The 25,614-nt window shown below is 39.5% G+C and overlaps 1 protein-coding gene across 1 annotated transcript in view; it reads left to right on the top strand.

Moving 5' to 3' along the window:
• The window catches only part of elmo3 (engulfment and cell motility 3), a 32,702-nt gene that overhangs the window by 3,973 nt on the left and 3,115 nt on the right, over positions 1–25,614 (top strand). The window contains exons 2-17 of the mRNA XM_024281711.2: positions 1,576–1,674; positions 6,369–6,409; positions 6,485–6,557; positions 8,505–8,555; positions 9,557–9,726; positions 9,794–9,893; positions 9,974–10,125; positions 10,193–10,271; positions 12,488–12,538; positions 13,325–13,447; positions 13,534–13,653; positions 13,726–13,830; positions 15,983–16,091; positions 16,168–16,304; positions 25,003–25,166; positions 25,357–25,469. Of these exons, the coding sequence (XP_024137479.1) occupies positions 1,597–1,674; positions 6,369–6,409; positions 6,485–6,557; positions 8,505–8,555; positions 9,557–9,726; positions 9,794–9,893; positions 9,974–10,125; positions 10,193–10,271; positions 12,488–12,538; positions 13,325–13,447; positions 13,534–13,653; positions 13,726–13,830; positions 15,983–16,091; positions 16,168–16,304; positions 25,003–25,166; positions 25,357–25,469 (1,666 nt within the window). The 5' untranslated portion in view covers positions 1,576–1,596. The remainder of the gene's footprint in view (positions 1–1,575; positions 1,675–6,368; positions 6,410–6,484; positions 6,558–8,504; positions 8,556–9,556; positions 9,727–9,793; positions 9,894–9,973; positions 10,126–10,192; positions 10,272–12,487; positions 12,539–13,324; positions 13,448–13,533; positions 13,654–13,725; positions 13,831–15,982; positions 16,092–16,167; positions 16,305–25,002; positions 25,167–25,356; positions 25,470–25,614) is intronic.

The following is a 25,614-nucleotide window of genomic DNA, read 5'->3' as shown; positions in this document are numbered from 1 at the left end:
TTCCCCTTTTACTTTCAGATATAAACAACATTTCTATTTATAAGAAAAAAAAGTCAAAACATTTAGAATAAACTGAGCTTTTTATTGTCATTCTCTAAGATATCTTAAACATTTTCAGTAATTTAAGCAGCATTTGTTCAAAACTTTACCCGCTTTAGTGTAATTACCAAAATTAAACACTTTTAGAGTTTTCTTTGACTGACTTTGAATTAAAAACATAGATTTAAAGAACATTTCTACAGAATTTCAGATAATAAATTATACTTTTTTCGCTTAGTGTTTTGACTTGTTAAAAATCTCAACAGAAAGGACAAAACTTAAATAACTGATGTAATATTTATTCAACCGTTAGCATTTTTCATCAAAGCTAAAGAGCCACAGCTTGTAGACCTCTGCTGTATTTTTAAATAGAGAGTAAACGATTGTTTATTAAGCTAAACGTCATGATAGCTATTTGATTTTGACGATTAAATTGTTGACTTTTGTGTTTTAAGTGTTTCAGCTTAAACTTTTTTGTAAAGTTATTTTGGTTTGTGACCATTAAATAAAATAAAAGAACGAGTTTCCGTCACCGACCATCACATCATTTTATTTTTTTATGTGTAAAATAATCAACTTATGAGAAGTTTACTAAAAATCTATCAAATCAAATAATAATTTAGTTGCTTCTTATTGATCACTTCTATTTATTATTAAAATGGTAACTTTATTTTTTTTTTCAATAGAATTCTCAAATAATCTGAAGTTTCTTTCCTTAAAAGTCATTTTTTTGTGTTATCAATATAACAGTCGTAGTGGATTCTGCTGATAGGAATGATTGACGGCGTGGACTCGGGTTCGTGGTCGTCATGCGGCTCAGGCGCGTTAAGCCCCACAGGTGGTCGGCGTTTTCGCTGCGACAGCTCACGCCTCCGGACTTCCACTGAGCTGACTCATAAGCTGCTCGGAATAAGCCCACATTCCAGCCAACCCGATTATGAAACTTCTTCCTTCATTTCATCAAACTGTTTTCTGTAAAAACACTTTGATCAGAAGTCTGAACGAAAAATGAATCTCGAGTCGGTCAAACGCGTCTTTGTTGTGATGGGCGTGGCTAAGACACCTTCCAAGCGGGAGGTGGAGGTTGGCGGCCGGTACCGACCGACACGGCCTTCAGCTGATGAATGCAGAGAGGAGAATGGAGGTTTGGATCCAGCCCTGAGAGCTGAAATGGAGGGAGGCACCCGGACGGACGGAGGGATGAAATACAACAGCCTCTTCTGTATCCTCTGGGAATGTGTGTCCGTGTGGAGCCACTTGCACACATGAGCATGTTCTCTGGGGGCGTGGCCTGAAAAAGAAAAAGGTTGAAAGTGACAAATCATGAATCATTCATAAAGTGTCAGGTCACCTCCCGGTTTATTAACCGTGAACACGATCAACGTCATGGCAGTAGATTCTAAATCCAGCTGGACCTTTAGAATCTACTGCAACGACGTTGCTCCAGTGTTAAAGGGTTAATGCAGCAACTGTGCAGAGACCACAGAGCTGAGGTCAGTCTCACTTCCTTCTGCGGTCTTTGTGTTTTATCGTCAGACGGAGGGGGGCGGAGCCACCATGCCACAGCAGAAGGACATCGTGAGGATTGCCATCCAGATGACTGGGGTCTACCCTCAGCTCATCCAGCTGGACCAGGTAACCCGCCTGTGCATCAAGCAGGGGGGTCAAACTCAGTCCCACAGGGGGCCAAAATCCAAAACACACCTGTAAACATTTATCGAACACTCTAAAACTACAATTTTTAAGCTTTAAACCGTAATTTTTTAACATAATTATGAACTAAATATATAGCATTACCTGTGATAATGTTAGTGTGAATGCTGGAGCTGAATTTAACTACTGAAGGAACTGAAATTGATAGTTTATTAATAATAGCCAGCTAATATATTTTCTGTAGGCCAAATTAGCCTAAAAAAAAACTTCAGGTTAGCTGAAACCGCTAGCATGTAGCTGAAAAATAGCTAAACTTCAAAATAGCCTAAAAAACTGAAAAAAGCCTAAATTAGCCAAAACAGCTACGTATAAATATTAGCCTAACTCCAAAACAGCCTACAAAAACCAAAAAAAGCCTAAATTAGCCAAAACAGCTATCATGTAGCTGAAATATTAGCTAAACTCCAATATAGGCTGAAAAAATGGAAAAAAGCCCAAATTAGCCAAAAAAATAGTATGTTGGGAAATTTAGCTAAACTTCAAAACAGCCAAAAAAACTGAAAAAAAGCATAAATTACAGCTAGCATATAAATATTGGCTTAATTCCAAAACAGCCAACATAAAACAAAAAAAGCCTAAATTAGCCAAACAGCTAGCATGTAGCTGGAATATTAGCTAAACGGCAAAATAGCTTAAAAAATCTTTGTAAATACCAAAATAATACAAAAAGCTAGCGGAATTACAATTTTAAAAAATTTAAAACAGTAACTTCTTTACATAATTTTGAATAATAAAAAGGCAGGAATATTCAAAACAGACTACAAAAACAAAAAAAAGCCTAAATTAGCCAAAACAGCTAGCATGTAGCTGAAATATTAGCTAAACTCCAAAACAGCCTAAAAACTGAAAAAAGCGTAAATTACAGCTAGCGTATAAATATTGGCTTAATTCCAAAACAGCCAACATAAAACAAAAAAAAACCTAAATTAGCCAAACAGCTAGCATGTAGCTGGAATGTTAGCTAAACGGCAAAATAGCTTAAAAAATCTTTGTAAATACCAAAATAATACAAAAAGCTAGCGGAATTACAATTTTAAAAACTTTAAAGCTGTAACTTTTAAACATAATTATGAATAATTAAATGCAGGAATATTATTCCAGAATAAATCAACTTAAACCTTAAATAACTTTAATATTTTACTCCCCATAAAAATACATTTTGTCAAAATTATACAAGTTAGAAATTAGTTCAAGATAACATCGGGTCATTAATAACAATAAAATAAAATGATCTGGAGGGCCGCACTTTGACACATAAAGCCCGTAGAGTCATCGTTCACCTCAGTAACACTTTCCAATAATGCACTGGTGCTGTTCACGCCTCTGACCGGCGTTCTGTGGCTTCCTCTCATATCTGGCCCCAGCAGTAAATCAAACCACAGAGTGAAGCTGCAGACCGAAGTTTCTCACTTACATTCACTCTGAGGGTTCTTTCTGCTCTAACCTTTAATAGATTTCTTCAGTTGAAGTGACTTTGATACCAATGCAAAAATGTTGTGGTTCGAGCCCAACCCCGAGGCTGATGGGAAAAAACGTAAAAGTCCTGCAGCAGCATGAGCAGAGCTTGAAAAAAACAGCTTTTTATCCCACATAAGAGCTCATTAAATTCCAGATAAAAAGTCAAAAGGGTTGTTCTGGAACGGCTGTAAACTGCAGCCTTCATGACTGCTGCAAACCAGGAAAGTGCAGCTTTACTGAACGTACAGGAAATCAGGAAAATGGAAACAAAGCAACAGAAAATGTCAAAAAAGGGTAAAAACTGTAAATATTCACTCATTGGCTCACTTATGGGGTAAGATAGCTGTCAAAAAGAAACGTATTCATACATACAAAGTTGTGCAAACATTAATATTTTGTGCACAACTTTGCAGAAAAAAAATGAATACAACATTTAGTTTTACATTTAAATGTCTCTTTAGAATATCACTTTTCTTTGATTTGAATATGAATTTCTCCTGTTCACAAACTGTCAAAAATCCTCAGGTTTATACATCGAGTCCATCGATTCAACTGAGAGAGTATACACAATGCAACTCATTTATTAAACTACGATAGAATCAAACTTCTTAGAATGTTATTGATCTCCTGGCAGGAAAATTATGTAGCTCTGCTGGAAAAAAGAAAAGATATTAACAACAAAAAAAGATGTTAACAAGGGAATGATGAGAGAAAATGAAAACACCAGAGCAGGCGGCGGCGGCGGCGGGATCCCCGTCTCTCTGCCCTCCGGTGCCGGTGTTTTGTTAAGGCACGTTTCCCCTGTCAGAATTTGTTTCCCCAGCATCATTCTGACAGGGGAACATACCTTGGAACAACACCTGGCAGCAGTGGTATGTTGGTGTGGGGGGTTTATTCCCGGGACAGGCTTTAGCCCCCAGACCTGTCCAGGTGTACCGTTCCCTTCACCCATCACTACCCGGGCCAGGCTGTAGCAGCACCGCGACCCGAAGGGGAGAGCGGGTTAAGAGAATGGATGGAAAAGACAAAAACAGCTGAGCTAACTCTGAGCTAAAGTAGGCTGTCAGCCGACCGTAATGATGGTGTAAAAGAGAGAAAAATTAGAAACAGAGAGTTAGGTATTGTGATTTTTTTATATACATTTTTTTTAATTTGCTTGTTTTTTTTTCTTTTTACCAACACAACATTTGGCTACCAGTTAGCATACTTTAGCTCCAAGTTAGCATAGCTGTTTTTGTGACGTTATCCTCTTGATATCAACTCAATTTAAGTTTTTTTTTTGTTTGTTTTTTACACCTAATGAGTGGAGTATCATGTCTGTTACCCTTTTGGGTCTAAACTTCTGGGTCTAAAGTGATCCTCTGCTGCATTGTTTACCCTCGTCTCTCTTATGGGGTCCAGATGACCCCACCCTTACATCGATGTGTGACCCCCCCATGACAGGTGGACAGGATTTTATGACTGCCACAGAGAAGATGAAAAATCCTTTGTTTAGCCAAAACTACCTAAAGAAAGCAAATAAACAAAGCTCGCAAACTAAGACTACAAACCCAAACTGCTGAGGGGAAAAGAACAAAAAAATATAAGAAAAATAAAATGGCAATTTTTGAAAGTAAGGATCACTTAAATAGCATTTATTACATTTAGATGAGTTAAATGTATAAACTGATGTCTGAGGTTCACATAGATGATAAACTATGTAGGTTTTTACATCCTGTTGACGTAAAGACGTCTGGTTTGATCAACTCTACCTCCAGAATGAACAGATTTGATATGCAGAGAAAAACTTTGGTAAAAAGTTTGATCTTTTATGAGTTAAAGCTCATATTATCTTATGCTGCACATTGGTTACTAGCTGTTCAGATGCTCTGACATGATCCTGTTTGGGGCAGAGAGTCTTTTATTTTGAAAATTAGTTATTTGAGCTTCTGTCAAATGTAGAAAGAAAAAAAGAACTCACATTTTGAGAGATGCTTGGTTCTTTTTATACTTTTGCTTTTGTTCGTGCCAACAAAGTAGACATGATTCTTGGTATTAAAAAAGAGGGTCATGAATGCTCTTCAAGACTAAAGTCAGACTATGCGGCTCCTTCTAGGTCTGGATCAGTAGAAAACGAGCCCAAATGACTCTTTTATTGTGAAAGGTCGCTGACCCCTGAGCTTTGGCTATCAAGATCATTTCCCCGTTATGGAATCGCTAACATTCTAAAAAAGTTCTGTTTTGTTTTAGTTTAATAAATAAACTTTAACACGGATGCACATTTTGATCAATCAGTTTGTGAACAGGAGAAATTCATATTCAAATCAAAGAAAAGTCGTATTCTAAATAGACATGTTCAACGTAAAACTAAATGTTCATATTTTTTTCTGCACAAAATATAAATGTGTGCACAACTTTGTATTTATTTTGACAGTTATCTTACCCCATACTCACTGTTCCTCATTGAAGAACAGCAGAACATCTGATAAACTTAAACTGTAGTTTGGATTGTTTTAGAGTAAATACTGCTAAATACTAAATACTGTCGGCATCGTACTCTGAAGATTTTGTGTTTCTTGTTTTGAGTGTCTTTGTTCATCCTCATTCCTGTCTTCACATTCTGCACCCCCACAGTTATTTCTTTATCTTTACCCAAATGTGATTGTGAGGAAGTTTTCCTGCCGTTTCCCTGAAACTTTGAGGAAGTTGTACTTCCTTGTGGAAGCCGCTTCAGTTGTAAGATGAGTTTGTCTCATCCCAAATCTGTCAGGTGAGTTCACCGACACAAGAACGTGTTTTGTTTTGGTTTCAGGGGGAATAATCCCTCCTATTGGTCAGAACATGACCACCAGAACATCTGATTGGTTGACCCTCTTGGTCAGAGCTAATTACAGCCCTTTGACGGGGTGAACCACAGAGCCGGAGACATTCTGAGAGCGTGACCGCAGGACGGACCGCTAATAGCAGGATAGCTGGGAGCCAGACGGGGGGGTTGCAGTCTGGGATCTTGGCGGCGAGGGCGGCATTGTTCAGAACTGTGGGCTGACTCAAACATGTGGAGGGAGGTTTACAGCCAGCTGGAATGGCTGTGGTGATCCCAGCATGTCGTTCCTGAAGCCGCTGTGGGACAGAACGATGCCGGCAGGTGAGTTTTAATGCAAATGTTTGTGTCTCTGCAGAAAAAGCCTCTGTCTGCTGTCATTAAAGAGGTTTGTGACGGGTGAGTCCGAGCCGCCGTCTTCCTCCTTCTGGTTAATGTTTCATTCCTCTGACGTCTGCATTCATGCTTTCGTAGCTGGACTCTCCCGGGACCCGAGAACTACGCCCTGCAGTACACGGATGGAGTTCAGACCTACATCACCGAGTCGGTGCGTCAAAGTTTGCTGTCTCAGCAGCTTGAAGACTCTGATCATCCTAGGATCGGTTTTAAAATATCTCCTTGTGGTCTTTTTGTTATGATTTTTAGCTAAAATCTAAAGTTGTTTTTTAGGACATATTTCCTGCAGTTTAATTCACTTGTTGGCGCAGAAGTTAGCCTAGCATATTTCCCAGCATGCCTTACACTGTCTCCTGCTAGCAACAAGTATCTCACTAGCTCAAGCTAACATTAGCATAATAAAAAAATGGCGTTCAAAATGGGAGCCAAACAGCCGATTCCAGCTCAGACGAGGAAAACAAAGACGTTCATGGATCTATTTGTCTGCACGTCTGAGCTTTTTCAAACATCCGGTTTTCATCTGCTCCTGATCCAACGTGATTTGATTAAGAAAATACTCAGAAAAACTGTTTTAATCTTAAATAATTGTTGACAAAATACCACAGGTACTCGTTAAAAACTCCAAAAACAGGATTTGATCGATTTTCTCCTTCAGATTCTATTACCTATTCTAATTACCTTCATCAAATCATGTTTTTGGAGTTTTTTACATCTATGTGTGGCATTCTTTTTTAATAAAAGAGAAAAAGTATCAAATGTTTTTGCATTTCTGACTATTTCTCCTTTTAAATCTCTGCCAATCAAACTGACAAAGACGCTCTGTTTGAGTTAATGAGCCGCTGTGATGTCACAATGGCCACACCCACCTCAGATTTTGGAAACGGAGGCTTCAGATCAACATGAAACATTTCTTTTTAAGACATTTAGGTTGTGGGATTTTTTGTTATAAACTATATAATCATAAATAAAACAGCACTAGGAACATTTAAAAGAAGTGGTGATACTTAAAAGTGTCCCTGATCCTTTTTTAAACTGTTGTCAAAGCGTTCCCACTGGTCTTTTATATATGATTATGCTGTTTTTAGGCAATGTTTTGTTTTTTTCAAGTAAAAGCTCAGTGGTTTTCTAGGACATAGTTTCTGCAGAGCAGCAGGAGTTATTAGATATTCACATCTGATTGTTGGTGCAGAGAAACTCCGCCCCCCTTCCCTTCCCAGTGGTGGAGATTGTGGCCCGCCCAGCAGTCTCTAGTCTTTCTCAAACTTCAATGTTTCTCCTGATTACAATGACGATCTGAAGTTCTTTGGCTTAATTTATACTTAATTATCACATAAATCGCTTCATTCTCTTAATGTATGTCATCAAAACACTGCCACAAGAATGTGTTAAAATCACTAAAAGCAGGTCTAAACTCGGTCCAGGTCTGTGTTTGAGATGGGATGGACATAAATCTGGGCTCCAGACCTGGTGGCGCTTTAGGTGGCGCTCTGTCAGCTTCCTGTCGGTTTCTGTCCCTGCAGAGCAAACGGATCTGAGATCACACTCAGACACACCTGGAAAATGCAGAAAACGAACTGAAAAACCTGCTGGAGCTTTCTTCATCTTCTGTCTGACCTTTGGTAGAGGTCAACCCCCCCCCTGTAGAAACTCAACAGGCTGCATTTCATCACCGTCGTGCGCTTCAGGAAAACCTGCAGGAGAACAGCAGATCTTGTATCTGTAAATGCTGCTGGAGGTTTTTAACTCTGAACCGAGCGAGCTCCTAATGCAGAGCAGATGTTCGGGGTGACGAGTCATGTGAGCGTGTGCAGAACAGAACCGCAAACACGCCCAACACGTCAGTCTACACCATAGACTGTATATAAAATAATAATTATTGAATTATGAATTGGGCTGTTGCACATTAAACTTGTAGAACAAAATAATATTTGTATCTCTTTTGACATTTGGATAATGTTTAAATGGATGTTCACCGCTGTAGAATTCATTAGTAATGTTGATATCTGTCTCATCTCATGAGTATCTGTTCACGCATCGGTCGTGCACGTGTCCGCTCCAGAGCTCTCTTGTTGATCATCTCCTCTGGTGTTTGTCACAGAACCGTCAGGACATAAAGAACGGATGCATCCTGCGCCTGACCAAGGCTCCGGTGAGTCTGCCGCCGTCAGGCCGCCGTCAGGCCGCCGTTGGCGTCCTCATTCTCTTTTTCAGCTCCTCACAAACTGTATTAGTCTTCAGTCACACTTCTGCATGCAGCAGGAGCCCAATGACAGCAGAGGTCTAAGACCAGCATTCTAGTTCAATAACAGCAGATCCGGACGGAGAACAAAGATCTGAAAGGAATTCTGGGTAGAAATATGTGGATTAGCATCTAAACTGAGGACTGAGTGACTTTAGAACTAAAGTTGTTTCTCATGTTTTATGTTTGTTGTTTGAAGATATTTACAGTTTATAATTATGAATCCAGAAGTTTTCTTTCTAGAGGACAGGTGTATAAAAGGTAAATCAATGACCTCCTGAAACTAGAGTATGAATTTATTTAAGAATAAAATCATGTCTTGGTGAAGTAATGAAACACCCCTTTGGCCCCGCCCCTTATGTGATTATTATCGTAACCATTGACTGTCTATGAGAACTGGACTGAGCAAGTGTGACATTACACATAGAAGATGGTTTAAATTTATAAAAAAAAGTAATAATTTTACCCTATGACTTTTAAAGTCATAAATATACAAATTTATTCTCATAATTTAACGGTGACATTTGTCTCATAAATTTACGAGATTTAAAATCGTAATTTAAAAAAAAAAATTGTAAATCGGCCCTAATTCTCTGTTGTGAAAATGAGAAAGAAACACTTTAATATCTCTCATAATTGATGGTGATTAACACAATAATAAGACGACCGAACTATAAACTTCATCAAATATCCATAAACGGCATAATTCAGCTCAAACCTGAATCTGAATTCAAACACGAATGAATTCATCATGGATGTATCGTGAAACACCCAAGTGGATGATCTACAAATACGAAGCCTTTATACAGTCGATGGTCAGCATATACAGTCGATGGTTTGAGATTAGAGGTTATAAAGGGGCGTGTCCATGTGACGCTAATGTTTGTCGTGTCTCCGGCGGCGGCACTCAGGGCCGCTGTGCAGAGGAGCTGTTCAAAGGGATCCAGAGCACGGAGCCGGGCGCGCGCTGTGATTCGCTGAAGGAACTGGCGGGCATTTCCAAGGACGTGACCTTCGCTCAGGAGTTCATCAGCCGAGACGGACACCTGCTGCTGGTCAAGATAGTCGAGGACTCGAAGGAGTACGAGTTGTTTCTGTGAGATTTCACCATCATCCGTGTGAGTGACGGGAACGGCTCTGTCCCGCAGGAGCAACGTGATCATGACGCACACGCTGACGGCGTTCATGGCGCTGATGGATCACGGCATCGTCTCGTGGGAGAATCTGTCCGTGGTCTTCATCAAGAAGGTTCCGCCCCGCCCTCATCACGGTTTGCAGAGCGTTACTGTTGTTTTCTCTCACATGTTCCCTCCTCTTTTGTCTGTCAGATCGCCAGCTTTGTCAACTCCGCCCCCTTCGACGCGTCCATCCAGCAGGTGTCCCTGGACATCCTGGAGAGCATGGTGCTGAGCAGCTACAGCCTGTTTACTCAGGTCAAACAGGAAGTCACCATCAAGAGGCTCATCGATCACCTGCACGTGTGAGTTGATGATAAATCTGACCTTTTAATCTCATTTCCAGACTTTTGACGGACGTTTTTGTTTCAGGACAAACCAGCAGATCCAGACCAAAGCCATGGCGCTCCTCATGGCTCTGCTGCAGACCGCCGCAGATTCAGACAAGCAGGTTTGTAAAGCTCCCACTCTTCGGTTTCTGTCTGGTTTTCCAGAACGAGCTTCTGTTCTCACCATCTCCTTCCTCGGTCTGCAACATGTGGAGATCCTCCTCACAGTTCAGTCAGCCAGCAGCAGCGTGGAGGAGTTTTCTCTCAGATAGTTGGCAGGTTTGTGGTTCCACTCCCCCGAGTGAGGCGTTCAGGGCTGTTCTTTAACCCTTTAACAGCCGAGACCCTTAAACATAAAATCTTTAACGTATTGAAACTTTTCAACCGTTAACACATAATTCCAGCAGATTGTGAAGGAGAAAAGCGCCGTGCACGCCGCTTTTCTCCTTCACAATCTGCTGGAATTATGTGTGTTAATGGTTGAAAAGTTACCATAAATCAAACTTTTATTTTTGAAAACATCTCAGATAAAAAGAAAACAAGATGAGAACTAAAACTTTTTAAACTATGGAGTGAAAAGAGACTCGCCCTGATTTGTGCGTTTGTATTTGTGGAGCATATCTGATTAAGAAAGTGTTAAAATGTCACCAGATAATATACACATAAGGAAACTCTAATGACCCAGCATTCTAGCAGCATTTAAACGCATCATTTACGGAGGAATCACAGAGAGTCTCACATCAGATTTGTGTGTAAATGTGGTTTTGTGTTTGTGGTTAGTTTCAAGCTGTTGTAATCTAAAGTTGTGTTTGTGTAAATTGTATTTTTAAATTTGTAATTTATTGTATGAGTTACAAATCAAGAGTTACACACAAATCAGGTTAAGTCTGTTTTCTCTCCATAAATAAACCGACTGAACCAGAAGTAAAGTCATTGATCGAGTTACACTCTAAAAATAATGTGCATTTGGTGAAAACATTATTTTTAATGCTCTAGAACTCTTTATTACACAAATTTCTCAGACAGAAATGAACATTTTACACCTTTCTCTTGTTTAAACTCTCAAATTTCAAACTTTCATAGAAAAATAAGTCCAGGATTATAGAACAATCTGATTGTGATTGAAGATAATTGAAGACTAAACCAAAAGCATTCTGTACCGGAGGATGGAGGAGATTGATTGACCATGATCCACAGCCAATCAGAACACAACACAAAATTGTATTAAAAATTCTCCAAAACAGCAGGACCACTAAAGGGGAATCCTATCATACCAGGACCTACAGTATATTACATTTTCTCAGAGAAATATCTCACATTTCTCTGGATTTTTAAAGACTCACTGCAATCATCTTCTGATCTTTTTTCAAAGCTTCCCTGTAGTTTTTTTAAATTATGATTCTGCTATTTTTAGCCAAAATGTTAAAAACATGTCATTTTCTAGGACATAGTTTCTGCAGAGCAGCAGGAGTTGATTAGAGTTGTGGGCGGGGCTGTTGGCGGTCTCCCCTCCCCGTCTCCTCCTGATCCACAACCATTTGTAACTTTGAGCTTACATTAATTTATTTTATTAATTTAAATTAGGACGGTCCATATTCATCAGTGTTTTCGCATAACAAAACCATAAATATACCTGAATTAGATCTGTGGTTTTAAGGCAGGTTAAAGAGAAAAACAAGTAAACATTAAACACACTGAGATTTGACAACAACAGACAAAAACTTGTTAAAACTCCATAAACATGAAGTCAACAGATTTAATGCTTAGAGTAAACTCTCCAACGTGAAAAAGCTGAACCACCGTAAAGGTTTGTGTTTTAAGTTCTCCTGGTGGTTTCTCATTTTCCTGCATGATCGGGATGACTCGCGTAAACGTTTGACCCAAAGAAGGATTCTCACTCCGCCCGGGTGGCAGCGTCTGTTTCCTGTTTATTGACTTTTGTTTTCAGCATCAATAATCGCTGCATTGTGTTCCTGTGCAGGAATCATGTGAACGTTTTCCGTCAGGATCATGAGTTTCTGTCTGAGCCGTTCTTGTTCTGGACAAGCACACACACTCCCTCTGGTTTATCTATCCATCTGCTGCCCGCCGAGGCGTCCTGCATCAAGACAGTCGCTTCTTTCAGTCTTCGTCTCCGTTCCTCCAGACTCTTTTGTTTCTCACTTCTTCACTTCACCAACAAACAAACCCACCCTTCTTATCAGCAAAAGTAGTAAAGCGGAGCTGAGCGTACCATGGAGAGGTCAAAGTTTGGCGCCTGCTGCTCACTGGCTCGACGCTGCCCCCCTGTGTGAGAAATGAGTACTGCACCTTCACCTCTGTTTCTGTGATTTCACAGGAAATGCTGAAGTTACTGAACGATAAGAGTTTCCGGCAATACATTTGTAAGGTGAGATCATCTGATGAATTCAACAAGTGTATTTATTTATTAACACTGAAAGAGCCGTTTGCTCGAGTTTCTCACAGACCAGAACCCAACGAGAGAAACAAAGTCTCACTTTATCGTTAAAAATGCACAATATGATGCTTTTTGTCAATAATTTTATACATTTAACTCAAATACTACAAAAATGAAATTACAACAGTGTCTAAGTGTTTATTTATATAAAACAGTTGTAACTTATTTTACTTTAGTCAGCAGCACACTAGTTCCTTTCAAAATAAAACCCACTGTGTCAAAAAAGGTCAAACATGATGTTTTTATCATTAGGATTTTGGAGTCCCACCATTATTTTATTCCCTTTTACTCTCAGATATAAACAACAGTTTAGTAGAATTTATTAACTCGACACATTTAGAATAATCTGATCTTTTTATTGTCATTCTCTAGGATGTGAGGCACTAAACACATAACTCTAAATCATTTTCAGTCATTTTAAACTGTATTTGTTTAAAACTTTAACTTACCAAAATAAAAAAAACCTTTGGAGACTTTTATTTGACCTACTATGAATTAAAAATACAAATTTAAAGAACATTTCTACAGAATTTCTGACAGTAAATGAAACTTTTTTGGTTTAGATGTTAAAGAATTTGAGCAGAAATGACTAAATGATGTATTCAATCATTAGCGTTTGTTATTAAAGCTATAGAGCTGCAGGTTTCAGACCTCTGATCTGGTGAGTTTACCTGCCAAAGTCCCTCCAGGTTTTCTTCATGTCTGTATTTGTTTCAGGATATCATCCACAGTTCTGGCTCGGTTCAGGATGAGATGGCCCACTACCTCTACGTCCTCCAGTCGGTCACTCTCAACCAGCTGGAGCCTCGCATGAAAACGCCTCTGGACTTCTACAACCAGGTGAGCTTCCATTCCAGTGCACCTCAAAGGAAAACCTTTCATTTTAGAAACCCAACCTCCTGTGTCTGGTTCCTCGGCTCCTTCAGGAGCAGCGAGACGCTCTCCACAAACTGCGAGACTCTGCGTTTGACGTAGAAAGCGAGAACCTGAGTCACGAGAGAAGACGTTCGCTCTGCGCCAAAGAATTTAAGAAGCTGGGTTTCTCTGTGAGTTTCTGCTGCTGCAGTCGGTCTGTTTTTACTCCTCTTTCCTGCTGAAGCTTTTCTCTTCTCTCTCAGAACAACAGTAACCCCGGTCAGGATCTGGGCCGAGCTCCTCCTGGACTCTTAGCTCTGGACACCATGTATTACTTTGCTACACAATATACCGAAGCCTTTAAGAGGGTGAGCGACATTAATGACTTATTTCCTAAATTAACCCCTATAGACTCATTGGGGTTGATTTCTCACCGTTTTACAGCCTGATTTACCCACAGAGTCTCATTCACCCTTTAGAAAACTAGAACTCTGATTAGTTATTGTTTCTGTTAGGATCAATATAGTTTGGTTTTGGCAGGTAAAAAACATAAATAGGAAATGAATTGGAGAGGTTCACATGATGTCCTTTCAAAATAAAAGACCCCCGTATCATCTCAATGCAGCAAATGTCACAGCAGGAAGTGTCGGGTCAGCATTTGTTACGGCCTCAGTCTGGGGGGCGGGGGGGGTCATAACATATGAAACCGGACACCAAGAACACGAGGAACACAGTTTTATTAAAGAGAAGAGGAAACTGTCCTGTAAAAAATCAAAATAAAATGATTTGTGTGCTGGTAAAAATAGAAATACAAACAAAGGGATTGGACCCTCGGCCAAACGGACAATAAGTCTCCTGACCGGCCATGTTGACCGCCAGTCAGTAACTCCCAGCTAAAGCCTGCCTAATTAGGTCTAAGTAACAAAAAGAAACAAAGCATAAAGACTGACAAGGTCCAACCCAAACTAAAATAACAAAACCCAGCAGTGTGAGACTGCTGAGGGAAAAAAAGACTCAAAACTCAAAGACCTGCTGCTCTGGTTTAAAGAACCAGCAGGTGTTAATCAGGATGATTGGTCCAAACCTGCCAGGTCATCAGAACAACAGGGTCATCAAAGGATGCAGCACGTCAGCCGTAACAGTATAAAAAACATATGTACAGTTTATTTCACTGTTGTTGGTGCGTCTACAGCAGGAGAGTCAAACTCAATCAGTCCGAAACACACCTGAGGTCGCGGGCCGAACAGGATAAACATTTATTGAATAAACTACAACTACATTTGTAAAACTTTAAAAACATAACTTTTCAACATAATTGCGAACTAGATATATAACAGCTGAAAATGCTGAAGCTGATATCCAGCTAAAATATTAGCCAAATGCAAAATTAGCTTTAAAAAAAAAAAAAAAAACTCAGGCTATCCAAACAGCTAGCATGTAGCTGAAAAAAAATTCTAAACTTCATAATGGACAAAAAAGAAAAAAAAAAACTGAAAAAAGCCTAAATTAGCTAAAACAGCCTAAAAAATCTTAGTAAATGCCAAAATAGTCCATAAAACTACCAGAATGCTAATTTTTAAAACTTTGAAACCATAAGTTTTCAACATAATTATGAATAATAAAAAGGCAGAAATATTATTCCAGAATAAATCAACTTAAACCTTAAATAACTTTCAATATTTTATTCTCTATAAAAATATATTTTGTCAAAATTATTCAAGTTAGAAATGAGAACAAGATAACATCAGGTCATTAATAACAATAAAATGATCTGGAGGGCCGGATAGAATTACCTGGAGGGCCGGATCCGGCCCCCGGGCCGTGACTTTGACACATGATGTGAGCCATAAAATCATAAATCTGACTAATTAAAATAATTCTGAGTGAATGAAGCGACCCGTTCTGTATTTTTGGACCACATGGCGTTCTGATGCTGCATTCACACAGACGCGATCCGTGTCTCTCATATGGATTCGATTCATCCTTTAATCTGGTTACATTTAGATACAAGTTCAGCAGGAAAAACTCTCAAACCTGAAGGAGAAAATGTGCCAACAAAGAGCAGGAGTGCTGTAATACATAGGAAGCAAAGGATGTTTGATCAAAGACACAGGAGTAACATTCCCTCAGAATGATCAAACCTGCAGTAAATCCCAAACTTTTTCTGTCTTCTGTCGATTTATTTTAGCTCTATTTTCTAAAGTTCAGTCGTTTTATCTCAGAAATATTATTCTTTTGTTATCATATTCAGCTAAAGGTGAGTTTTTTTCTGTTTTGCTGATGTTCTTTAGTGATTTTGTGTTTTTTCTTCTTCTTGGAAATGTTACATTTTCTCTCAGGTCATTTTAAAACCAGACTTGTATCTTAGAGTTTAGTTAAATAGATTCAAACTTCTTTTTGTCAGAAGCAGAGAAGGAGGAAGAGTCGACATGGAGTGATGAAAATGTTCATCATTGAATCTGTTTTATAATCAAACTCAGAAGTGTTGTTCCCTGAGCGCTAAAACGAAGTTCTCACCAGTTCGTCCTGGAGAACAGCAGCAGAGAAGACAAACACGAGTGTCCGTTTGCCCGGAGCAGCATCCAGCTCACGCTCATCCTGTGTGAAATCCTGCGGATAGGAGAGCAGCGTAAGACCCGCTCGCCGCTGAAGCATCTTCAAACGCCACGCAGACGTCATCTTCTTCTCTGTTTTGTCTGGAACAGCTTCAGAAACGGGATCCGACTATCACACCATCTTCTTCAACCAGGACAAGCTGCTGGAGGAGCTGTTCTGTGTCTGCATCCAGCTGCTCAACAAGACCTGGAAGGAGATGAGGGCCACGCAGGAGGACTTCGATAAGGTGCAGTGATGACCTCTGACCTTCCTGAGGAGGAGGGTTGCTCGGGGGTGTCGTGGTTAGCACCAGCAGGCCCGGTTTGACCTGTGTGGTCTTCTCCTGGAGCGTGTGTCTTCCACAGACTAAAAACATGTTTTATCGGTTGGTTTCTCTAAGTTAAACTTTAAGGTGATCTATTGATCCTTTGTGCAGCAATAATGATAAACAATATCAGATCAATCAGTTCTGATCCAGATTCCAGCTCAGACCAGGAGAACAAAGTGGGCGGAGCCTGTGGCTCGATTAACTTCTACATCACAACTACAAGCTTTATGCTTAATTTTCTTGATAGATATCTCGTCCATCGTGAGAAAAATACCACAAAAAGTTCAGTGATTTCTTTTGTCACCATATTGCAAACAAAACTCTCAGTTTTGAGATCAAAATTTCCTAAATTCCAAACAAAATGTAAAGTTTTAAGGACAAAATGTCACTATTTGCATATAAAAATAGTAAATTTAGCTTTAAAAAGTTTTGGCTTTCAAAAAGTATTTACAGCACTAAGGCCCAATCCCAACTCTTCCCTTCTCCCTTTAAGTCCAACTGTGTCCAGGAAATGTACTTTTGTAATCCGTCCCTCCAAACGGAGCGATATAAAGTCCTCCATCACGAGGTCAAACCGCGTCGTGCTGAGAAGGTGGATCTTCTCTGAACCACAGACGTTTACATTCGACTGTAAGGAAGGACTTTTTGTTTTAGCGTGACCTTTTGAAGTTATAAAACTGCTGTTGTTATGTAAATGAAAGCGCTAGAAGCTCCACGCTAACGCTAGCGGACCGACGGTTATTGATGACGTCATCAAACAAAAGTGACGTCCGAAATATGAGACACTTTTTAACATTTATTTGTATTATTCTCCGTTTGGAGGGCTAAGGAGAAGGGAAGAATTCGGATTGGGATTAATGTTTTCAGATGTGTTGTGTCTCATCTCCCTTTCTTCCTATCTTTGATTTACGCTCACAAGTTTCACTTTACTGTGACGTTTGTGCCACCAAACAGCGTGCTGATTGGTCCAGATCAGCGGTCTGCGGCCCTTAACCCTCAAAGAGCCTTTCGGCTTCATTTGTCACTGAATCCGACCCAGTAGGAGCCACAAAGTCTGAATGAAACACAAACATTCAAAGAAAATTCCCTTTTTTACTTTTGACAGAAGTTCCCGTGAGTTCCTTTCAAAATAAAAGACACCCTGCCACTTGTGATCATCTCAGTGCAGTCGTAGTAGTAAATGTTAGTGTCAGCAGTAATTCAATAAAAATAGTTCATTTCATGTTGTTGGTGCATCTCTGCTAGAAATGTAACTAATTAAGTGACTCCTTTCATATTGTTGTAACACACTACATTTTTTTTAATTTTTTCAAAAATAGAAATTCTCCTTAATAATCTGGTGCACCGTAATACTGGTTGTGATTATTGACATCCATTGATTATTTTGTCGTACAGGACGCACAAAAATGTGTCCGAATGTTTATTTGACTTGTGCTACAAACGGTCCTTCAACTGTTTGCAGACGAGTTCAAGTTTGGGTTTGTTGACTTTGTTCCCTTTTATGAATTTCTCACTTCTTACTTTACAGTTACGTTTTGACATTTAGATTTTTTTTATGTTTCTTTAATTAAAGCGCCACACGTGGCTCCAGCTGCAGGTTGCAGACCGCCACTCTAGATTCTATCCAATCAAATCACAGTATTTATCCAGCATGGCGTCTGCAGCAGACCCTCAGTGTTGTCTCGATGACTGAAGAACAGTTAGTTTGGAAAAATTCATACTCTGTTTTAGCATTTATTACATTTTATTTGGTCAGATTTGTGAATTTATCTGAGGATTTCCTGAAACTAGAATAAACTGTAAAGTTTATCTGCTGGCATTAGTTCTGAGTGATCTTTGAATGAGCAAATTATTGGTCAAAGTTTGATTTTCTTTAAGATCTGTTTATTTAAAAAACAGATTTAAAGCTCATATTATCTTCTGCTGAACAGTGTTTTAGTTTAGATAACTGCAGTAGTGAGTAATGGAAGACCACAGTAAACTTAATTTATATCGCCATTTTTAACTTTTAATTTTATTATTCAGTTATTATTATTTTCTAGAACTCATGTTTGCTTTTGTCTAAAGTAAAAAATCAAAAAAAGTTTGTTTTCTCTTTTTATTTCATTTTTTTATTCAAACAAAATATGATATTTCAGATATAAATCATAATCGTAACGTCCGTCTATATCTAGACGACGCTGAGAGGTTTTTTTCTGCTGTGGACATTTCAAACTCGCTGGTCGCTTTACTAACATAAATAAATGCAGAACCGGGTTTTATGGTCTTTGCTGCTCCTTCTGGGTTCTGCTCAGAGAGAAACGGGCCAGAATGGTTGAAGACGGTAGAAACCTGGTTGACCAGAACCGATCCAAAGTCTTTGTAGACTCTGTCAATGGGAACCAGAGACAGAATTCAGACCAATCAGCATGAACCTTCTTGTCTGTGATTGGCTGGTTGGTGTGGCACTTAAATTATATTAAACTGAAACAAAATCAAAGATAGGGAGAAGGTGAGATGAGGCACTACGCATCTGAAAACTTCTGTGCTGCAAATCCTAAAATATTTTTTGATAGAACTTTTTTAAAGCTAATATTTTATGTTTTCATTTGCAAATAATGAAGCTTTATTCTTAAAATTTACATTCTGTTTGCAGTTTTAAATTTTGATCTCAAATCTGTGATTTCTGTTCACAACATGGCGGCTTAAAAATCACTTCATAAAAACGTAAAAAAGACTAAAAACACGATTTTCATTGAAGTGGATTTTAATGCAGATCTCTGTTTTTTTCTAATCTTCCTATTTATAAACACACATTACTATTCAGTAATTTCCATAATTTCCATCATGTTCTCTCCTCCAGTCATGAGGTTTTCCACCTGCGTGATGAAACTGAGTCGCTTTGAAACACAAACAATATTTTATTTCTTTGATTCAGAAACAACAAATAAACAGATGTGGGATTTCATGGACAAAACTTCATAGAAATTCATTTTTTAAAACAGTTTTTTTCTATTTCTGATCTGAAGACAAACTTCTGGATTTTATTTAACCTAAAAGTGTTTTAGTGGCAGAAAAAAGCTAAAGATTTAAAAACCTCAGAGATGACCTCAAACAAAAACAGTGACTCAGCAAACAGGAATGAGCAGAAGCAGAGAGACTTGCCTTGTTTTCTCTTTTTGCTCATTTTCTTGTGATAACAACATCTACTATCACGTTTTCATGAAGACATTCTCGTCATAGCGAGATAGTAGATGTTATTATCACGAGAAAACATATTTTGTTCTGTCATGATAATGAAGAAAACACTTTGTTCATTTTTCCACAATCTGCAGCAAAACAAACAAGTTTTTCCTAAAAAAAACCACCAGAATAACGGGTCCATTTCAAACTTTTGATTGATTTATTTATTCATTTATTTGACCGGGACGTTGTCAGGTGGGCTGTAGAGAAGACGATGACTGATTGAATCTGTTAGAAAACAGAAAACGAGGAACATGCAGACATTTGAAATGACCAGAGGGAATTCTGGGTATTAAAAGATTATATATGCAGACATGTCTGATGTGTCACCACCCAGTTCTTACGATGGAGGAGAAGGTTAGCCAGAACTGCTGCAGCCGTCTGCGCAGCCGTCTGCGCAGCTGCAGCTCTGCGATCCTGCTGCCGTCAGTTTCATCAGTGTCCAGATGAGGATTCAAGGCCGTCTGCGTGCAGCTGCAGGCGGGCAGGACGGCAGGTCATTCAGGTCTGATATCACCAGAAAAAAACAGAAACAAGATGGCCGCTCTCGACGTCTGCAGGAACGTCAAACGGCGGCAGGATTGATGAAACTGTAGCAGACGGTTCAATTATCTGAGATTGTACATTTCCTTCTGGATGTTCACGCCAGCAGAGGATGTTTTACTTTTAGGATCCAGTTTGATTCTGGATGACCTCTGACCCCCTCAGTCACCTCCAGCTGTTTCGCGACACGCTGACGCCTCCCCTCAAATCCTCAGTTGTCTGGGAAAATCCCGTGAATCCGAGCGTCCTGAAAGGAGGCGTGGCAGAACTTTTGTCCCGACCTCGTTTCTTCACGGATCCTGGAAGTCGTAAAGCTGGAGAGCAGTCGTTTCTGCCCACGTCCAGTTACCCAGGGTGCACTGGGGCGAGCACAGGGGGCATCAGGCGGACAAAGAGACGCGTGGAGAGGCAGAAGGAAACCCGGAAAACAAAGCGCCCAGGACATCAGCAGTTATCCCGACAACAAAAACCTCTGAAAACAATGAGAGCGGCAGAGACGGGGCGGGCCGGACCGGTGGCAGAGCGGCCAGCCAATCAAAGGGACAGAATGGGACTTTGTCACAATGGAAAGTATTTGTTTGTGTGTCTGAGCTTCAATGCTCCACACAGACCTGACCCCCCATGGAAACGGCCATCACACACATGCTTTCAGGCAGACAGCTGCCAGTCACGCCTCCCATTGGATAAATGGTGAGGGGGCGGGGCATGTGGGGGAGTATCTGTTTACCAAACACCCGAATGCCTCTCCTGTCATGTAGGTGATCCGCGGGAATCTGTTTAGGAGTTTGTCCCAGCGCCGGGCTCTAAAGGAGAAATGGAGGTAAGGTTGAGGTTTGACCTGAAGGTTCAGGATTGACATCAGGATTAGGAGCTGTGTGAAGCCGCCGTCGGAACCGGTTTGAGCTCCTCTCTGTTTGCTGGCAGGTTCACAGACGACAGGACGCTCAGTTTCAGTAAATCTCAGTTATCCTTCATCCTGACGGCTGAGTCGCTTCAGCCGCTGATTGTTGACAATCAGTCAGATTGGAGGCAGCAGGAATGATCTGGGTCAGCACATCCTGACAATGTGGAGTTCTATAGATCTTTATGGATTTTCTTTCCCTTCCAGATGACGGATTCTAAAGTGTCCTCTTTGGAAAAATGCTCCAATTTTAGAGATGAGTGTCTACAATTCAGGAGCGTTTATGCTCATTGTAACTGTAAAAAGTGAAATGGAAGTTTGTGCTGAACATCATTACAGGGAGGATATGTGAGTAAATACAGTATTACTGTGAGTAAATACAGTATTACTGTGAGTAAATACGGTATTACTGTGAGTATATACGGTATTACTGTGAGTAAATACGGTATTACTGTGAGTAAATACAGTATTACTGTGAGTAAATACAGTATTACTGTGAGTAAGTACAGTATTACTGTGAGTAAATACAGTATTGCTGTGAGTAAATGCGGTATTACTGTGAGTAAATGCGGTATTACAGTGAGTAAATACGGTATTACTGTGAGTATATACGGTATTACTGTGAGTAAGTACAGTATTACTGTGAGTAAGTACAGTATTACTGTGAGTAAATACAGTATTACTGTGAGTATATACGGTATTACTGTGAGTAAATACGGTATTACTGTGAGTAAATACAGTATTACTGTGAGTAAATACAGTATTACTGTGAGTAAATACAGTATTGCTGTGAGTAAATGCGGTATTACTGTGAGTAAATACGGTATTACTGTGAGTAAATACAGTATTACAGTGAGTAAATACAGTATTACTGTGAGTAAATACGGTATTACTGTGAGTAAATACGGTATTACTGTGAGTAAATACGGTATTACTGTGAGTAAATACAGTATTACTGTGAGTAAATACGGTATTACTGTGAGTAAATACAGTATTACTGTGAGTAAATACAGTATTACTGTGAGTAAATACGGTATTACTGTGAGTAAATACAGTATTACTGTGAGTAAATACAGTATTACTGTGAGTAAATACGGTATTACTGTGAGTAAATACAGTATTACTGTGAGTAAATACAGTATTACTGTGAGTAAATACGGTATTACTGTGAGTAAATACAGTATTACTGTGAGTAAATACAGTATTACTGTGAGTAAATACGGTATTACTGTGAGTAAATACAGTATTACTGTGAGTAAATACAGTATTACTGTGAGTAAATACGGTATTACTGTGAGTAAATACAGTATTACTGTGAGTAAATACAGTATTACTGTGAGTAAATACGGTATTACTGTGAGTAAATACAGTATTACTGTGAGTAAATACAGTATTACTGTGAGTAAATACGGTATTACTGTGAGTAAATACAGTATTACTGTGAGTAAATACAGTATTACTGTGAGTAAATACGGTATTACTGTGAGTAAATACAGTATTACTGTGAGTAATGAGTAAATACGGTATTACTGTGAGCAAATACGGTATTACTGTGAGCAAATACGGTATTACTGTGAGTAAATACGGTATTACAGTGAGTAAATACGGTATTACTGTGAATAAATACAGTATTACTGTGAGTAAATACAGTATTACTGTGAGTATATACGGTATTACTGTGAGTAAATACGGTATTACTGTGAGTAAATACGGTATTACTGTGAGTAAATACGGTATTACTGTGAGTAATGAGTAAATACGGTATTACTGTGAGTAAATACAGTATTATTGTGAGTAAATACAGTATTACTGTGAGTAAATACAGTATTACTGTGAGTAAATACGGTATTACAGTGAGTAAATACGGTATTACTGTGAGTGAATGCGGTATTACTGTGAGTAAATACAGTAATACTGTGAGTGAATACGGTATTACTGTGAGTAAATACAGTATTACTGTGAGTAAATACGGTATTACTGTGAGTAAATACAGTATTACTGTGAGTAAATACAGTAATACTGTGAGTAAATACAGTATTACTTTGAGTAAATACGGTATTACTGTGAGTAATGAGTAAATACGGTATTACTGTGAGTAAATACGGTATTACTGTGAGTAATGAGTAAATACGGTATTACTGTGAGTAAATACAGTATTACTGTGAGTAAATACGGTATTACAGTGAGTGAATGCGGTATTACTGTGAGTAAATACAGTAATACTGTGAGTGAATACGGTATTACTGTGAGTAAATACAGTATTACTGTGAGTAAATACGGTATTACAGTGAGTAAATACAGTAATACTGTGAGTAAATACAGTATTACTGTGAGTAAATATGGTATTACTGTGAGTAAGAGTGATGCAGAACAAGTGGGGGGGGAGAATTCGGGAAATAGAAGATTAAAAATAAGTTCAATGATTAACTGAGGCTAAAAAAAACTTTTGTTTTTGACCCTGAATCCAGAATTACTGCAGGTTGTCTGTTTTTAAGGGTTTTTTGTGGTTTTTACAGCAAACTCTGCAGTAGATGAGAGAAAAATCCTAAAATCAGACTTAGAAACAATCAATGACTAGAACAGATTTCTCTGAGAACTGGAGCGAGGGGGTGTGGCTCAGCCATAAAGAAATGCTTCACTTTTGTTCCAACCAAATGAAGTCAATTCAGTCGCCATTTTCATGATATGGAGCCAGATCCGAGTCGACGTATCTGTGGTAACCACTCTCACCAATCAGGAGGGAGCTTGTTGGAGGTGAGATCAAGGAGAATGTCTGAACCGGCGTTGGCTGTGGGGGCCAACAGGCTCCACCTACTTATATTGAGGCATCTGATTGGTCAGTTTAGAACTTGAACTACAGAAAAAATATGATTTAAAAAATGAGGATTATCATGGAGATGGTAAATAAAAAGTATCAGAGCAAGAATGGATGAAGGAAGAATGTTTATTTTCTTTAGAAGTCTGTGGGATTTTGGTTTCTTTGAGCCAGCAGCTAGGTGAACTAGGCGGACGCCTAGGTCACCTGTGCCCAAGGCCGGGCTTGCTGACCGATGTCAACTTTTAGATGAAAAACCATCCAGTCGTCCTCCAGACGAGGTTGCCCTCCGTCACCCCTTTTGTTTGCACTAACAATTGAGCCAAAGGCAGCTCTGCACAGCAGTAAAGATATAAAGAGAATAATAAGGAACGGTGTGGAAAACAAAGTATCTCTGTGTACTGATGATATGCTGCTCTTTCTAACTGATCCTTCTATGAGCTTGATAAGAACCCTCGATTTGCTTAGAACCTATGGAAAGATTTCTGGATTCAAAATGAATATGCAGAAAAATAACCTTATTCCCATTGACGTCTCAACCTTCTTTCCCTCACCTCTCTCCTCGACCAATCAAAACATGTTCTCATAAAATGAAATATTTAGGAATATGGGTAACAAAGCGATTCAAAGATCTTTGTGAGACTTTTCACCACTGATGCACAATCTGAGGAAAGATCTAGACAGATGGAATCTTTTACTGTCATTGGGAGGAAGAATAAATAATATTAAAGTGAATATTATACCACGGTTTGTTTCTTTTTCAATGCCTCCCAATCTTCCTGACTGGGTCCTCCTTCTCTTTAATTATATAATTTCTAGTTTTGAATGGAACGAAAGACACCCAGAATAAGAAGAGATAGTACAACGATGGAAATCTTTCTCTTAAGAAATAATAGTTTTCATAGATGTGAGTGTAAACGTGGTCCCATAAGAGATTGTCTGTAACAAGTAATAAAAATGAGTAAACAAATAAAAAGAGATTTTCCTGAAGTTCAGAACATCTTCAGAAGTCTGGGGAGTTGCAGTGAAGCTGTGATCATTCCTGCCTCATTTCTCAGATCGTCACCACATTTCCTTCCCGCTCATCCTGGTCTCTCCAGAGGCGTGTCCTGCTGACCTCTGACCTTTGTCTGCAGGTGATGCAGGTGGTGAGGGAGCAGATCACCAGAACGCTGTCCAGCAAGCCCACCTCGCTGGAGTTCTTCAAGAACAAAGTGAACGCTCTGAACTACAGCGAGATCCTGAAGCTGCGGCAGACGGAGCGACTGCACCAGGAGGAGACGCTGGCTCCGCCCGTGCTGTGAGACTCGCCGCACGCCGCCGTCCACGTTTCACCCCTACGAGGCCGCAGCTGCTGTTTATCATCAAACACTTTCATGTTTATTCTGTCTTTATTGCATTTACTGTTCATTTGAGTTCATTCCTCCAAAGATACAGAATAATGAAGAATTCTCAACAGTTTTGGTTGAACTTTTTGTTTTTCGTCCCAGCGAGCTGAAAGAGCGTCTGAAGCCGGAGCTGCTGGACCTGATCCGCCAGCAGCGCCTCAACAGACTCTGTCAGGGAACCATGTTCAGAAAGATCGGCAGCCGCCGCAGACAGGGTGAGGCCGCCCGCTTTAAGACACGCCCCCTCCGAGTTCATGTCCTAGCCCCTTCCTCTGTTCATGTCCTAGCCCCTCCCCCTGGGTTCATGTCCTAGCCCCGCCCTCCGAGTTCATGTCCTAGCCCCGCCCTCCGAGTTCATGT

Source organism: Oryzias melastigma, linkage group LG6, assembly GCF_002922805.2.
Source record: "Oryzias melastigma strain HK-1 linkage group LG6, ASM292280v2, whole genome shotgun sequence".
NCBI classification, from domain to species: Eukaryota; Metazoa; Chordata; class Actinopteri; order Beloniformes; family Adrianichthyidae; genus Oryzias; species Oryzias melastigma.
The sequence above is the reverse complement of the archived record's forward strand: the minus strand, read 5'-3'. Positions and strand labels throughout refer to the sequence as shown.